Below are 17,167 nucleotides of genomic sequence, written 5' to 3' on the forward strand. Positions count from 1 at the left end.
TTTGCCAAAGTCATTAAGCCAAATGGCCAAGTAACCATGAACTGAAACCTGTGAATGTGTGAGCCAAAACAAATCTTTCCTCCTTTTGTTTATCTTGGATATTTTATCATAGTGACAGAAAACTGCCTAAGAAACAATGTATGTTAGAATATTTGTTAAATATATAAATATCTCGTGTGGTGAGATATATTGGGAAGAACATTGAGAGTCAGAAAAGAGAACTGGGTTTTATTTCCACTTTCTCTCGATCTAGCTTAACCTTGAATGCCAATTTCCTAGTCTATACAATAAGAAAGATGGGTTTGGTGATCTTTAAGGTTCCTTCCCACTTGTATAATATAGGACTATGTAAAGGAGGTTCTTGGTGAGTGCTGGTCATGTTGGCTGTTAGTATTGTTATATTGTTATGCTGAAATTTCATAAAAGAACTCAAAAAGTTATCCACAGAAAATATTGCTTTTTTTGGTTATGTATTAAAGATACCACCTAATGGATGCACAGCTTCATGTTTAGCACCAGGAGGAATAGAAGAACAAAGGAGGGTAGACCTGGAAGATAAATCCTCTACAGTGACTTCCAGATGTCTATGAGTGTCATTGTATTTACTAGGGATTTGGGGAAACCTGAACCTTTTTAGCAGCTCTCAATGAGAGAGAAAACTTGTTGGAGTACAAAAGAAGACAGATTTATTGAGCAACTATCATGTGCCAGGACTAGCTTTGCACAAAGCATTAAATAGGCATTCTACTGTTTTGCTGAAGTAAAAAAAAAAAAAAATTAACATAACTTTAAAAAATGATCCTAAAACTGGCAAATGAAAAGCTAAAGGAGAGCGTTATAACTGATTGGGTTGATACTTGGTTTTTAATACCACTAAAGGACAGACATTATATATCTTATAGGTAAAAAAGAAAACATTTCTGAAACATGGTGGAATGCAAATTTGAATTGGATACTGAGTATTAAAAATTACTTATAATTTGCTTAGGTAAGATAATGGTGTTTATGAATATATCCAATGAGAATTCATCATCTTTTAGGGTATAACTTAAAGTATAAATGAATAAAATTATATGATGTCTTGGGTTTGCTTCCTCTTAGGGAGGAGAGGAAGAAGGGGTGACATAAAACAATGCTGATAATATTGAAGCTTGCTCTTGGGATTGCAGAAGATTGTTATAATATTTTTATGTAAGTTTCAAATTTTTCATAAGTTTTTAAATAATAAATTAATGGTGGGTAACTGAGTTAACAGTATGCTCTCTTTAAGAACCACAGTTACCTAACAATTCTTTGAGAATTAAAAAGCCAGGGTACATGAGTCAAGATATAACGAAACACACACACGTACACTGGGAATAATTCACATTATCACAGACTTCGCAGGTAGATTTTTATAACTTTGAAGTCTAGTGATCATTTCTTGAACACTAGAACTTCAGAGATGGGTGGGAATTTAGTGATCAGATCATCTAGGACAATTTCCTAATTTATTAATGGGAAAACCCAGAAAACCAAAGTCCAGGACAGCTGATTTGACCAATAGCTCTTCATACAGTGAGGACCTAAACCCAGTCCCCTTTAGTGTACTTGTCTTGTATAATACCACCTCAATTTATACAAATAACATTAACATTTCTAGTATTTGTTCTCTCAAAAGTATTTTGTTGTTGCTCAATGGCCAATAGTGCTTGCATTTTTACACAACTGTGAGCTGGGTTAGTAAGTACAGAAGATATATATATGTGTACCCCTCAGACCATTAACAAAGGATGCTTATAAATTGCCATTGAGCCTAACTGCCAGTGGATTATGCCCTTTATTAAAACTGGGTAAGCCATAAAGACAGTCTCTAACAGCATAAAGATCTAGAGGGTGTGGGGGTCAAGATTTCACTGTTTTCTAGTTGTAGAGTATCACAGGTATCTTCCAGTCAAGGCTGATGCTGGTTTCATTCCAGAAAACTCTTTAAAGAATTCTATTCAGCGTCTCAGTTTGTGGAGCCCCTTTATCATGGGGAAGTTTGATTACAGCCTATAAGCAATATTTTTAATATGGGCAGAAGGTATAAGATTTTTGGAAATCCTACCCAAAATATGAGTTGCTTCTTGTAATAGATAATCTTTGAAATTTCTGTCAGCTACTTCCTTCTCAGGGTACTTGGTATTGATGATGTGCTAACTCTAGAACAACAATGTTCATAAAACATTGTTCCTGTAGAAACTGAACTGACCAAAATTATAAAAGGCAATACTATTATTCTAAACTAAAGCTCATGGTGTATATCATAAAGTTCTTTTAGTTTTGGATTCTGCTTTCAAAATGCGCAGTGTTAACTCCATACAACTCACATAATTTTTAAGTTGTTATATTCAACCATGAGTTCTACTACAAGCAGTTGAGTGCTGATATCAATAGTCATCTGCTTCCAAGAATCTTATACCTTTCTTCTTTTACTATGACCAGTTCTATTAAGATTATAAAAAATTATTACCTAATGCTATCATCCTAAAAGTTCTTTTGAAAACCCGTGAGAATTCACTGGATGTGAAGGTACAGAAATACGTATATGGTGTATCTGGTTAGATTCATTGTCCCGTAAGGAACAGGGAATGGGAATAAGTGTAAGCTGTCCTTGCATTGAAAATAAACTAGAATATAAAAGTTAAAGAAAAGAGAGTCTAATGTAGAAATAGAGAGGAGTGAATCCTTAGTAAATGCTTTCTAGGGAATGTTACTGAAATATTTCAGTTATTCTGTAGTAACATGGAGGAACCAGGAATTCTGAGTATTCATCAGGTATCTCCTACAATAGAGGTGAGATTGAGGATGAGAAAATATTACTCTTTAGATTGCAAACAAATCACTAAATTCCAATAGAACCCTACTGCACTGGCTTCAATTGAGTCAGCCAGTTATTATATCATTTGGAAATTATCATCTGTTAATTATATTAGTAGATATGGAGATAATTGCAACATAAACATACTGCATAATCAGTGTTTTACATCCTTATATTATCAAAAATAAACTGGCAATTTTCTAAAATGTCATATTTCTTACCAATATTTCAGGACTGGGTGGTGGTGGAGGAAGCTGAACTGGAGGCAAGGAACTCAAGGCAAACCCTTGTTTCACCTTACTTATTTGCTCATTGTACTGTGTCTGGTGGAAGAGAAAAGATATTTTAAAGCACAATCAACTTCAAAGAAATAATATACTTGATATAGTTTTGAATAATCCAACAGAATAGTAGCTCTCAACCCAGTGATGGAAAGAATATAAAAACATAAGACCAATGCTATAAACCACTATCCCCACTGTAAATACTATATTTTTTAGATGTGTTTGTTGACTGACAAGAAACAGTGACACATAATTCACAGTTCCTTGTATAACTCCTTGTTTCTGTAAGTTTAAGTGCCAAGTAGGAATCACTGAAATAAAGTATAGAAAGAATCTAAGTCAGAGGAGTCAAGTAATACACAGGAAAACAAGCATTTTTAACAAAGAGCTAAACTACTTACAAATGTTCATTTTTAAAAACTAAAGGGAAAACTTTGGGAATACTGATTAAATGTCCACATTTTGTTTATCTCAAAAAGTATATACCTTTAGCTTGCTCTTACTCTACATGTATTTTATTCTTTTAGATTTTGCCAAAAATGAAACTTCAATCCTGGAGGCTTATCATTATATTTTCAACATTCTGGGCCACTCTCTCCATCTTGCTTTGCTTTACAGTATTATTTGGCAAACAACCCACAAAAGCAGAAAATGAAAGTCTTATAAAACAAAACATTTAGAAGTTTCCACACAGGATATGTGCTTGGAAGAAAATAAAGACAGAGAAAAAATTGACAGCTCTTTAGACACCAATAGATATGCTAAAGACACACTAAAGACTGAGTAAAGAAGAGTCTGGGGAAAAACAGTCAAAACCACCAAGGAAGAAACTGTACAAGTCTATATATAGTCTTTGAGGTAGTTCCTCACAACTGAGCACCAATACTTTCTTGCTTTGTTGTAAAACAATCAACATTATGTATAACTTTACAGATATAAAGATTCTAAAACCAAAAAAAAAAGATTCTAAAATTAAATTAATTACTAAGTATTTATTGAATTACTTCTTTAGATTACCTTTCCCCTTATCCCAATTCAAGCAAATCATTGATTAAGAATTAGTTTGCATTATGGAATAATTATATACAAAGTTAAAACTGAAAATGAGTACAGGCCTATTTGATCTTTCTTTTAAGTTGAGCATATTATTACTTAAAGCTAGTTAAGGCACTTATTTTTGAAGGGGTAGCATTAGCTTTGGAATTTCAGGGAAACCAGGTATAAGGGACAAGTTTTGAGTTTATCATTACCTGGACTAAGGATCTAAAGGCCACATGTATGAATCTAGAATGTTCTCTACTATCAAATACATGAAAGTAATCTCAATCTGAAAGCTTAAACTTTGGTATCTGAAAAAACAAAATAACAACAAAAACAACAAAAAATGCTCTTCCCTAAATTTCTGTAATTGCTTTTATTTTAGATGTCTTGTTTAACAATCAGCCAATTTGCTCTAAATATATTTCAGGACTTACCCTGAGAAATGCAATCTTGTTTCTAACATCCGTCACAATGGCATTCCAACTATCTACTGCAGCCTTTAATTGAAGTGATTCTAGGTTGCTGGTGTAAACAAAGAAACACAGAGAAAATTCTTTTTATATAACACCTAGGCTTCTGCAAATTTCCGTTATGTTCTCTAGCATACATGTAAATAACATATAACTATAAAATTACTTCTATCACCAATAATTCCCTTAAATTAGGTCAAAGGTGTGTATGGAAGAGTTTGTTATTAAAAATAAAAACAAAACTAATAATATATATAAATTGTTTTTTCAAAAGAAAATCAACCTTAGTCTTCCAGAATGCCAGTTTTTTTCTAACTTGGTGATATTTTAGAGACCATATTATAAAACCTTTGCATAGGAATATTTCCAGTGAAGTAGGGAAGCTATATGGAAATTGCCTTAGTCATTTACTACAGGAGCATTTTAAAAAATGTTGACCCATCTTAGAAGAAGGTTTTGGTCCATCTTCACATTAACTCTGACATCATAGAGCCAGAGCTGGCTTACCTGGTTCCTCTGTAAATTAAAAAAAGATACTGCCTTTGGCAGGGCAAATTAGAAACAAATACCTTTTTGATGAGGATGAATGAGATTACTTTGTGCATTGCATAAACTGCACAAACACAGTAGCTTTGTCAAGCCATGTCCAACAAATAATTAAGTTTGAACAATTCTGAATCTTCAGGTCTGTCATCTTTAGAAGGGACTTCATGTAGAAGTCTAAAATGTCTATCTTTTGTAACACCGTCATACTTGTATTACCAAACTCAAAAATTTTAAAAGAGCAGAATTAGTTTTCACTAAGATCATCTCATAGAAAGAGGCCTCATAATATTTTCATTTATACTGCATTCTTTCTCTCTCTAGCAAGCAAAGGAAGACCAATCACTTACAACAGTACTTCCTAAACTTGAATGTCCATCAATACATCCTGGGAATCTTGCTAAACATCAGAGATTCTGATTTTTGGAAGAATAATAATTATTAAAATGCTAATCATTAAAAAATTAAGGATGTCTTGATTACAAAGATTCTTTTTAAATTAAATGTTTAATGTCAAAGGTACACCCCATAAAATTAAAAATTTAAGGAAAATTGCATTCAACTTGCTCAATATTTGAAAACTACTCTTACATAACATAGTAAGAAACTGCCCTTAGCATGTGATTTTAGGTGTTAATACTGATTTTCCCTCAAGGTAGCCTAATAGCATTTGATATAAGCATTATTAATAGAGACACTTAGATATGAGCTTGCAGAAAAAATCTTTAAGTGTCTAACTGAATACTCACTACTCAATGAAGTTTCATTATGTATGTATAACAGATGTATTTATGTTCAGGTAAAACTTGTACATGTCCTCAATATATAGCATTGTTTGATAATACTGTGAGAGTAAAGTTATTTACTTCTCATATAAAAAATAAAAAAAATCAAGGATTATTAGGGAAAACAACTAGAAAAAAAGTTTTCCAATTGACTGAGACTTCTGATATATTTCACTGTGGAGGAAAGAAAAAATCTTTCCACAGCTATTACTGTACTCAGTGCTTCAGCAAAGGCAACAAAAAGTACAGCCATCAAAGTGACTAAATAACTTCTGAAATATATATATGGCTGTGTGTGTGTGTGTGTGTGGCTACCTTACTCCAAAGATTCTGGTATACTCTACGTGAAATACATTGTAGATTACGTTCAACCTTGAAGACATTTGTGAACCTCAAAGATCAAGATGCATTCATTATGAGGAAAAGGTTACCTTGCAGCCATGTGAGTCACTCTGGCAAGCTGATTGAGACACTCCTTTTCAGTCTGCTCCAGATGAAGCAAACCAAAATCTCTACGACACTGTAAGAAATACACCTATGGATTTTGACAGAAAAAGAAAGAAGTTGAAGGTGTCCTTCTTGTAAGTGAATATTGGCTCAAGTAAATTTTAAGCTATTTTTCAATCTCTCCCAATAGCACCTGAACTTCTTGATCATTCAAGATACACTTTAAATATTTTTGATCGAATGTAATCCTATAATTCTAATGTTCATATTCAATGGTTACTGCTAGTAAACATTCCAAGAATGTTACTTTTCAAACTTGCACACATACTGGTATAATTTTTGAAACTTCAAAAAAATGATGCTTTGGTCCCAGAGATTCCAGTTTAATTGATAACAGGATTAACCTGAGCATTAGGATAATAACTTGGGTAATCATAATAGGCAGCAAAATTTTAGAACACTCAAAAGAAGTCCTGCTACTTTTTTCCCTTGATGAATAGGCAAATAATGAATCAGACCACACAGAAAGATAACAGTCTAAAGGGCCTTGGAGTTTCTCCGATATCAGAAATCCTTTCGAAGTCATAACTGATACACAATCACTTAGCCTCTGTTTTTAACTACTCATCACACAATATTCACTACAAATTGTACTATTGGACAGCATTGTTACTAAGTCCTTCCTTTTTAAAATTAATAGTGGAAGCAGAAATAAATTTTTGATTAAAGTAGTAAAAAAAGAAGAATACAAGCTTGAGCTTTTAAGGTTATGTGGACTTTTTCTTTTGTTAATGCTAGTACTTCAAAACCACTTCCACAGATTTTGAGTTCAGATATACTCCTTGGTTCTTGAATTCTGGAATCCCAAGTACTCTGCTAGAAAATAGAGCTTAACAATGACAGAGGTGGGAAGGTTTGTAATGCTTTTAATGTCAGCAAACTCTCCAAAAATGTGAATCTTATTGTATATCAAGTTTGGTTATCTATAAATAAAAATTACATATACATACACAATTATATTTCTTTTGAGAGATACTAGCTATGGTGTTATAAGGTAACTTAGAAGAAATTGTGTAACTTTCTAGGGGCCTGGAAAGTAAGTTCATTTTTGACTCTGGGGTATACAATGTATATGGAAAGTGGCAAAGAAAAGAAATATTATGGCAGCAGTGAAATGTTATTTTTTTAAAATTAGTTTATTTATCCTAGTTAGGTATATATGATAGCAGAATGCATTTTGAATCATTGTACACATTGCAGCACAACTTTTCATTTCTCTGATTGTACATGATGCAGTATCATACCATATGTGCAATCATACATGTACCTAGGATAATGAGTCCATCTCGTTCCACCATCTTTCCTGCCCCAATACTCCCTCCTCTCCTCTCCCAATCACAGTTCTTCCATTTTACCATGCCCCCTCCCATTATGGATCAGCATCCATATCAGAACATTCGGCCTTTGGTTTTTAGGTATTGGCTTATTTTTAAAGTTTGGCTTAGTGATCTGACTTCATGAAAATTTCCCCAAGGTTTATGTATTTCCTGTACAATACCACAACACAATGATTTCTTGGAATCACTGAAGTAAAACAACATGTGATCATAAACACTGAAGTACTCATATGCAGTATTCCAGTGAGTCAAAAAAACATGAGTTTAAGCTGTGTTTTCCTTCTTAGTACTAAAATATCTTATTTTGGATTATTCAAAACCAGTCTTTTTTCATTCTTTAGGATACCAGTATTACACAAGTAAAACACCCTCCCTCACTCTTTATATATATATATATATATATATATATATATATATATATATATAGATAGATAGATAGATAGATAGATATTTTTTACCTCAGCTGTTAAGGCTCTGCTAGTTTCTGCATTCACCTTGCTTAAGTATGTTTTAATTGTGCTTTCCAGATTAAGCTTCTCCATTTCCCACTGGGATCTGAAATATATGATCATTAAAGAGTTATCAACATTATAGCAAGAACCACCTTTTTCATCTTATTAAGGAGGAAGAAAAATATAAACTATACATGAGTAGAAAATGATTTTTTGGAAAATTATATAACACGTGAGAACAAGAGAAGACATTGCTCAACCCCTACTGTTATCCTTTAGTATCAACAGTGCAGAAGTTTAAAGTTGTCAGTATATGGGTTATTATCTAAGACTTGGTTCTAAAATCAAGTTGTCTTAGGATGAATCTTAGCTCTACAACTTACTAAATGTAAAGTCTTGCTTGAATACAATGGACTGAATGTTTATACCCCCATTAAAATCCTAACCTGCAAGATGTCGGTATTAGGAAACAGTGTCTTTCTGTGTTAATGAGGTTATGAAGTAAAACCCTTATGAAAAGGATTAGTATCCTTATAAAAGAGGTTTGAATGAACTGACATTCCCTTTCTGCCATGTAGGGTGACAGTGAGAAGATGGCTGTCTATTGAGGAAGCAAATCCTTACCAGATACCAAACTGACCAGTGCCGTAATCTTGGACTTTCCAGCCTCCAGGACTATGAGAAATACATTTCTGTTGTTCATAAGCTACTTAGTCAATGGTATTTTTTTTAACAGCTCAAAGTAAGACAGCAAGTTACTTAACTTTTCTATACCTCATTTTCCTCACAGGTAAAAAGAAAGTTGTATTATCTTTAAAAATAGCTGTTATGAAAATTCATTCAGACAATATACATAAAGCACTTTGTGTTTGGCACATACATACTAAATAAATGTTAGCCACTATCTTTGTTAATAAATTTTACATCAAGTTTCCATAAACCCTTTTGTATCCTAACAATACAATAAAACCACAACAGTTTTCATTATTATTGTCATAAAATATTTTACTGGTTTTATCAGTGCTCTCATTTCATACCTTAAAATAAGAGCAAGTTCTACATAGCTTGAGGAAGGAGAAACATAAAGGTCAGGACATTGTTTATACAATGGAAAATGGCTTCCTATAATATTTCTTTCTTTTTTTCCTATCCCTTCTCAGCTTCCTATACTTGAGTCCCAAAATTCAATAGTATATACAAACCAAACTCTGTGTGTGTGTGTGTGTGTGTGTGTATGTTTTATACCAAGAATTGAATCCATGGGTACTCAAGTCACATCTTCAGCCTGTTTTATATTTTACTTTTGAGACTGGGTCTCACTAAGTTGTTAGAGCCTTGCTAAGTTGCTGAGACTGGCCTTGAACTTTCGATCCTCCTGCTTTAGACTCCCAAGTTGCTAGGATTACCGGCATCACCACAACCAGATACCTTTAATGAAAATGATCAATCAAAAATACAACACTGGGGCTGGGGATGTGGCTCGAGCGGTAGCGCGCTCGCCTGGCATGCATGTGGCCCGGGTTCGATCCTCAGCACCACATACCAACAAAGATGTTGTGTCCGCTGAGAAATAAAAAATAGATATTAAAAATTCTCTCTCTCTCTCTCTCTCTCCTCTCTCACTCTCTCTTAAAAACAAAACAAAACAAAAACATAAAAATACAACATTGTAACAAGACTGTCACAAAACCATTCTCAAGGTTTTACTATTAGAAGCACTAAAAAGCTCAAGTGCCTGACAAATATTGATAAGAAGCTTGACAATAATACTATTAATACCATTAAGGCCAGAGTTTTTTGAGGAGAAAATAAAAACCACAAAATACTCAAATAGACAAATTAACACAATAGAAATGATTATGCAATTAAATATTGTGCAAAATTTGCTTTAAAGAAAAAATTGTACTTCATCAAAAAATTTTTTGACTTAAATGATATCCTAAAAAAAAAATGAAGATTACCCACAGAATGGAAGAGTATCCTTCAAAGAAACTTGTATCCACAAAATACAAGAAATTCCTAAAACTTAATAATAAAAAGACAATCAAATTTAAAAATAGGCAAAGAAGGCAAATAAAAATTTTTCCAAGAAGATAGATGACTAAAAAGCACATGAGAAGAGCTGGGGTTGTGGCTCAGTAGTGCGGAGTTTGCCTAGTGTTATGGGCCAGACTATATAGGCAATGACCAAACAGACTCCATTTTTACCCTGAGACTCCATGTCATGTAAGAAATGCTTCTTCCATGAAAAAACTCTGCCTCTGCCATCCTGATCCTGCTTAGCACACCCTGCTTAGAAATGCAAATGTTTCTGATCTTCTTATACAATGTAAAATTATTCCTTTTTTTGGTTTCCATTTTTCTTGGTAAATGTACCCTATCAGAGAATGATTGTCTAGACGTTAATAACTATTCTTTAAACTGTACATAACCAGTGTTGTTTTGATCCACTTCTCCTTCTGCTTATGATTTTAGATCTCATGATTTTTATTTATAGTTTTGAATCATAGCAACAGCTATTTATAATTAATGTACTGACATGATTTACTTGTGGTTTTGGATTATAAAAAGTGTGCTCTAACCCTTAAAGGGGGTTGAAGGGTGTAGACTTGCAGTCTGCCCCTTGGCCCGCCAGCTGGTGTTCCATCTCCTGCTTTGAGATTGACTTGGTGACTTATTACAATCTCACCATAACAGTAGCATGTGAGAGGCATTGTGTACGATCCTCAGCACCATATAAAAATAAATAAATAAAATAAAGGTATTGTGTCCATCTACACTAAAAAAAAAAACGAGAAAATGTTAAACATAATTAATCACTAGAGAAATGCATAATGACATAGTGCTTCAAACAACACAGGTAAAATAAATACAGATAGATAACAAGTGTAGTAAGAATGTAGAAAAATCAAAATTCTATATATAGTTACTTTGACTATAAAAATGGTGCTGCTACTTGGAAAATAGTTTGGTAGGTCTTCAAAAAGTTAAACATTGCCAGGCATGGTGGTTGCATAACTGTAATTCTAGTGACTTTGGAGGCTGAGGTAAGAGGACTGCAAATTTGAAACTGGCCTCAGCAATTTAGTGAGACCCGAATTAAAAAAAAAAAAAATGCTGAGGATATATACCAGGATCTAATTCCCAGTACCAAAAAGAAGAAAAAGTTAAACGTAAAGTTTACTGATAACCCAGAAGTTCTTCTCCTTAGTATATATTCAAAAGACAGAAAAACATTCACAAAATCTTTCTGTATAAATGCCATCAGTATTCTCAATATTGTACATAAAAACCAAAAACTTGGTAAAAAGCCAAATTTCCAACAAATTAATGAAAAGATAAAATGTGTTATATTTATAGAATATTATATATTCATAAAAAAGAATGAGAACTGATATATGCTACAACATGGATTTTGAAAACATTATGTTAAGAACTTAATTGCAAGGGGCCACATGTTATGATTAATTTACATAAAATGTCCATAACAGGCAAATCCCATAAAGACAAAAGGTAAATTAGTGTTTGCCACAGCTAGAGGAGAAGACAAGGGGGAATGACTTAATGGGTACAAGGTTTCTTTTGGGAGGTGATAAAAATGTTCTGTTAAAAAGACAGTGGTGATGGCTGTATACCTCTACAAATATACTAAGAAACCAACAAACAACTTTCATATCCTCAGTCTTTTTCATTTTTTATTTTGAGATAAGTTCTTGCTATGTTGTCTAGGTTGGCCTCAAACTTAGGATCCTCCTAACTCAGGAGGCTGAGACAGGAGAATTATTATTATTATTACTGGGATTATAGGCATATGCCATGTCTTGCCCAAACTGTACATTTTAACAAGGTGAATTTTATGCTATATGAATTAGATCTCAAAAAAGCTGTTCCAAAAAATTTTACCTACAAACAATAGGTGAATGAGAATAAAACTTGGCTAATTTCACAAAGCAGTCACAACCAGTAGTATTAATTAGGGTAAAAAAAAAAAATAACTCTAAAGTTTTAGTCTGAGGCAATAGTTTGTTGTAGGCCTATAACATTGCTGAGTCACTCTCTCTCATCATTTTTTTCAGGATCAGACCTCCCAAATTGCTTAGCACACTTCCAATTTACATCTATTGTCCCAATGTAATTACTGATGCTGCTAAGTATCATGCTCAAAAGTACCCAGTTTGGCCACATGTGGTGGTGCATATCTGTAATCCCAGCAACTTGGTAGGCTGAGGCAGGAGGATCCTGAGTTCAAGGCCAGTCTCAGCAATTTAGTGAGGCCATAAGCAACTTAGCAAGACTCTATCTCAAAATAAAATGTAAAAAAGACTGGGGATATGACTCAGTGGTTAACAGCCCCTGGGCTCAATCCTTAGTACCCCTCCAAAAAAGAAAAGTACCCAATTTGGATGACACATTATATGACCACCCTATCCATAACATGTAGAGAGAAATAAGGAGTTTCAGAAAGGGCATACCAACCAAAGAAAAAGCTAAGTTTGTACCTTTTCATGGAAAGTTGCTCTTTAAGGTTCTTGATTTCATTATCTTTAGCATGGATTTGACGTTGTAATCTAGAATAAGAAAGTAAATCATATAACATTAGAAATTTTCGCCTTTCCCCAGTCAGAATAGCTCTACCTGTAGCCAAAGAGGGGACCAACTAACTATGTCTGATTGCACTGGGAGACTCCAGGAAATGCCTAGGATTAAGATACTCTGGGTGTGTCTATGACAATATTTATAAAAACCACTAGCATGTGGGTGGGACAGTAAACCATGGGGGAAGACCTGCCCTGAATGTGGTTGGCACTGTCCAATCAGTTGAGGATTCAGATGGAATAAAAGGTGGAAGAAGAAAGCTGCAGTAGATGAAAGCTCTTTTTTTTTTTTCTTTTGAGCAGGTACATCTATGACTGCTGTCATTGCCAGTAGACATGACACCATCCTCCTTCATTCTTCCAATGTGGACTCTCAACAGATATTCTCCAGAAGTCCCTAGGCCTCAGTCTCAGACTGGGACTGCATCATTGGTCATCTGGCTTTCCAGTGCACAGATAGACATTTAGAGACTAGTCAGCATCTGATTGTGTAAGACAATGTAATAAGTCCCCTTTTATAATCATTAATATAAATATCCTGTTGGCTCTGTACATTTAGAGAATCCTAATACAACTTCTACACCTGGTCCTTTTGAACTTAACTGATTTCTGAGTCTGATTTACTGACTTCTCAAAAAAAGGAGAATTATGTACTAACCCAGTACATTAGAAAGCCACAGAAAAGTGTTATCTTGTATCTCAGCTCAATGATTTGGAAACAGTTTACCCATTAGACTTTACCCACTAGAAAACAGGGATAGTATCATCTTTTTTTCTAAAATGGTTGTGAGATTCAGAACTTTAAGTTCCTTAACGAGATTGTTGTATCGAGTCATGCAAATTATCAAACAATTAAGATCTTAAAAAAAATCAGACCTTAAATATAGAAGTAATGAGGTTGTGTACATAGAATTTTAATTAAAAGTATAAATTATAACTTGGGAGTCACATGACTTAGTTCTGGAAAGATTGGGTAAAAATTTTGTATAAATCAGAAAAAAAACCTATGGATCAGATTAAAGATTAATATGCAAGAAATTCTTAAGAGAAATATAAAGTAATACCTTTTGGCTGACATATGTAGTCATACACCATTTTTGAGGTTCCTTCCTTGTGTGCTGCCATATTTATTCTTATAACCAAGCTTTTTTATAAACCTGTTAATTAGCTTCAATATGAAGAGATTTATAGGAAAAATACATTTCTCCTTAAGTCCTTTATAGTTCAGATTGTTGGGATACATAGGCGTTTGATTAATATACATTATAGAATGCTAAGTCCTTAAAACAGTGACTTCAATATTGGCCGAATTATTAGATTTTAGAGACTACTCATTCACCTTTACTTTAAGTTTTCTGAAACTTGTAGACTTAAATGTTCTGTTCAACTGAGGAAGCAATGAAAAGAAACCAGCCCCACTTTCTGTAGAAGAGATCATGTTCTCAAGTAAAGAATAAGAAATACAAGCTTTGTTACAATATAATACACAGAAATATGCAGACAGAAATGAAAAGTTAGTCATATATGTTGTTTAATGATGGGGATACATTCAGAGAAATGTTAGTATGAATATAATAAGGTGTACTTACACTAACTAAGATGGTTATCATGTCATTAGACAATATCATTTTGTGGGACAACCATCACATACACACTCAATGGCCAAAACATTGTTAGATAGCACATAACTGAGGTAAGATTTCTAAGATGAACATCTTTTTCCTTATATACTGCCATTATTTCAGTATTTTACCCAATGTAAGAGTAGAATGGGCAATAAGAGTTGACAGACCAATTTGTGTCTTCATACATGTACTTTGGATAATAATGTCCATCACATTCCACCATCATTGCTAACCCCACCTCCCCTTCCCCTCACACCCCTCTGCCCTATCTAGAGTTTGTCTATTCTTCCTGTGCTCCCCCTCCCTACCCCACTATGAATCAGCCTCAAGTATAAAGACAAGAATTGGTGTGAATATACTTTGTATGCAACCAGAGATATGAAAAATTGTGTCCTATTGTGTGTAATAAGAATTGTTTTTTAAATATTTTTTTTAGTTGTAGATGGACACAATACCTTTATTTAATTTATTTGTTTTTATGTGGTGCTGAGGATTGAACCCACTGCCTAACATATGCTAGGCAAGTGCTCTATCACAGAGCTACAACCCCAGCCTCATGTAATAAGAATTGTAATGCATTTTGCTGTCATATATAAATTAAAAAAAAATCAAAACCGAAACAAAATAAAACAGAGTTGATCAGAGCCAATGGGAAATTCAGAAGACCTGATTCTTAAATATTGTTGGGTAGGTAGGCACAGTTCCCATTATCCAGCAAGGATATGAACCAGCTATATGTGTTCAGGCATTTGTAAGTAACTTCTCAGTCCTATTTTTCTCATGTTGGATAAAATTCTTCGATTTTCTTTTAAGATCTAAAGTTTTCCAGCTAACTCGGGCTGGTGTCAAGTTTGTTATATAAATTTTATTAATAGCAGTTTCTTGACATTTACTAACTGCTTATTGTAGTTTATACAAAATATCACTTTCATATAAATCTTAACAACAAATATTTGCAAAACATTTATTGTAGGCATGGCATGGAATTTGGGTCAAAGGGAAAATTTTTTTTGCTTTCTAAAAATCTCCATGTTATAAGATGAAAGAAACAAATATTTATAATTAAGGAAAAGTTACATTTGTATCACACACTCTTAGGAAAGTTTCAGTGAATTAAATAAGATAAAAGGCTCAAAAGCTTAACAGGGAGTTCATGTTTTCCTTCTGCCTGGCTATCTTTCTTTCCTTCAGCACCTTGTATTATGTTTTCAATGAAGTTCTTCCTTCACTGAAGGAAGCTCTTTCTCATCCAAATAATCAAAAGTAATTTCTTTACTCTATAAAATCATATGAAGTTCTAATAACAGATTTCATGCACACTTCCCCAAATTTCTACCAATGGTAACAGACTGCAAAATTGTAGTATAATATCATAATTAGGATATTGAGAGTGATTAATTGAACAGTTTAAGCCACAAGATCCTTCATTTTGCCCTCTGATAGCTGCTCCCTTTTCTTTTTTATAACCTTGGAACCATAAAATTATTTTCTATTTTTAAAATAGAATAAATTCTCAAAAATTTGAGAATGGTATAGAAATGGAATTTTATAATGTATAAGTTTTGGGGATTGGCTTTTTTCAACTCAGTATAATTCCCCAATGTCTTCAAGGTTTATAGTGATATCACTATTTCTTTGTGGATGATGATAATTCATGTCTTTTGTCAGTTTTGCTAGAGGTTTGCCAAATTTTAATGACATTTTCAAAGAACCAGTTTTTTGTTTCATACATTTTCTCTATTGTTTTAGTGTTTCCACCTCCATTATTTTTAATCTTTATCATTTCCTTCCATTTGCTTTGAGATTATTTTGGTTTAATTTGCACTAGAATTTTTGAAATGAGAGCTTAGATTATTCATTTGAAAATTCTCACTTTTTCCTTTTTTCTAATGATTGTATTATTTAGTGCTATATAGTCTTAGAACTGTCAGCTAAGCACCTAAAATTTTAATATATTGTATTTTCATGCTAATTTAATTCAATATACTTTTATTTACCTTGAAATCTTTTCTTTAACTGTTGAATTATTTAGACATGAGTTGTTGCCATATATTTGGAAGCTTCCTATTATCTTTCTGTTATTTATTTCCAGTTTTATTCCTTTGTGATTCTAGAACATGTTTTGTATGATTTTCAACTCTTAAATTTGTTGAGTATTGTTTTATGACCCAGAATGTGTCATATGGGCACTTAAAAGCATGTGTATCTGGCTGTTGTCTGACATTGATTAGATAATATTGGTTGATGGTTCTGAACTCTTCTAAATCCTTGCTGATTTTTTGTTTACTAGTTCCATAAGTAATGAGAATGGGGTTTGAAGTCATCAACTATGTTGTAGATTTTTCTGTTTTTCCTTTTAGTTCTATCAGATTTTGCTTCATTATTTCAAGGATCTGCTGTTTGATATACATACCTTAAATTCTCATGTCTGCTTAGTGGATTGATCCATTTTGTCATTATTCAATGTCTCTTTTTGTGTCTGGCAGTTTTCTTTGCTCTGATGTTTACTTTATTTAATATGAATAGTTTGCACTTTTACCATGTTTTTTCTTTCAAACTGTTACTGAATTTGAATTGAGTTTCTTGTAAACCACATATTATTAGAACATATTTTGTTTGCTTGTTTTTAAGTTCACTCTTTTAGTCTGCCTTACAATTGCTGTTTACAACTTAGGTAATTATTGAT

At 33.1% G+C, this 17,167-nt stretch overlaps 1 protein-coding gene across 8 annotated transcripts in view; it reads right to left on the minus strand.

The window, feature by feature from the left end:
* Dzip3 (DAZ interacting zinc finger protein 3) overlaps positions 1-17,167 on the minus strand; it is a 96,946-nt gene that overhangs the window by 8,030 nt on the left and 71,749 nt on the right. For all 8 annotated transcript variants that reach the window (XM_040270401.2, XM_040270400.2, XM_040270397.2 and 5 more), the window contains 5 exons: positions 12,761-12,829; positions 8,268-8,364; positions 6,397-6,500; positions 4,602-4,689; positions 3,064-3,165 (listed from right to left, as the gene is read on the minus strand). In XM_040270401.2, the coding sequence (XP_040126335.2) occupies positions 3,064-3,165; positions 4,602-4,689; positions 6,397-6,500; positions 8,268-8,364; positions 12,761-12,829 (460 nt within the window). The remainder of the gene's footprint in view (positions 1-3,063; positions 3,166-4,601; positions 4,690-6,396; positions 6,501-8,267; positions 8,365-12,760; positions 12,830-17,167) is intronic.

This window comes from Ictidomys tridecemlineatus, chromosome 3 (genome assembly GCF_052094955.1).
Source record: "Ictidomys tridecemlineatus isolate mIctTri1 chromosome 3, mIctTri1.hap1, whole genome shotgun sequence".
NCBI lineage: Eukaryota > Metazoa > Chordata > Mammalia > Rodentia > Sciuridae > Ictidomys > Ictidomys tridecemlineatus.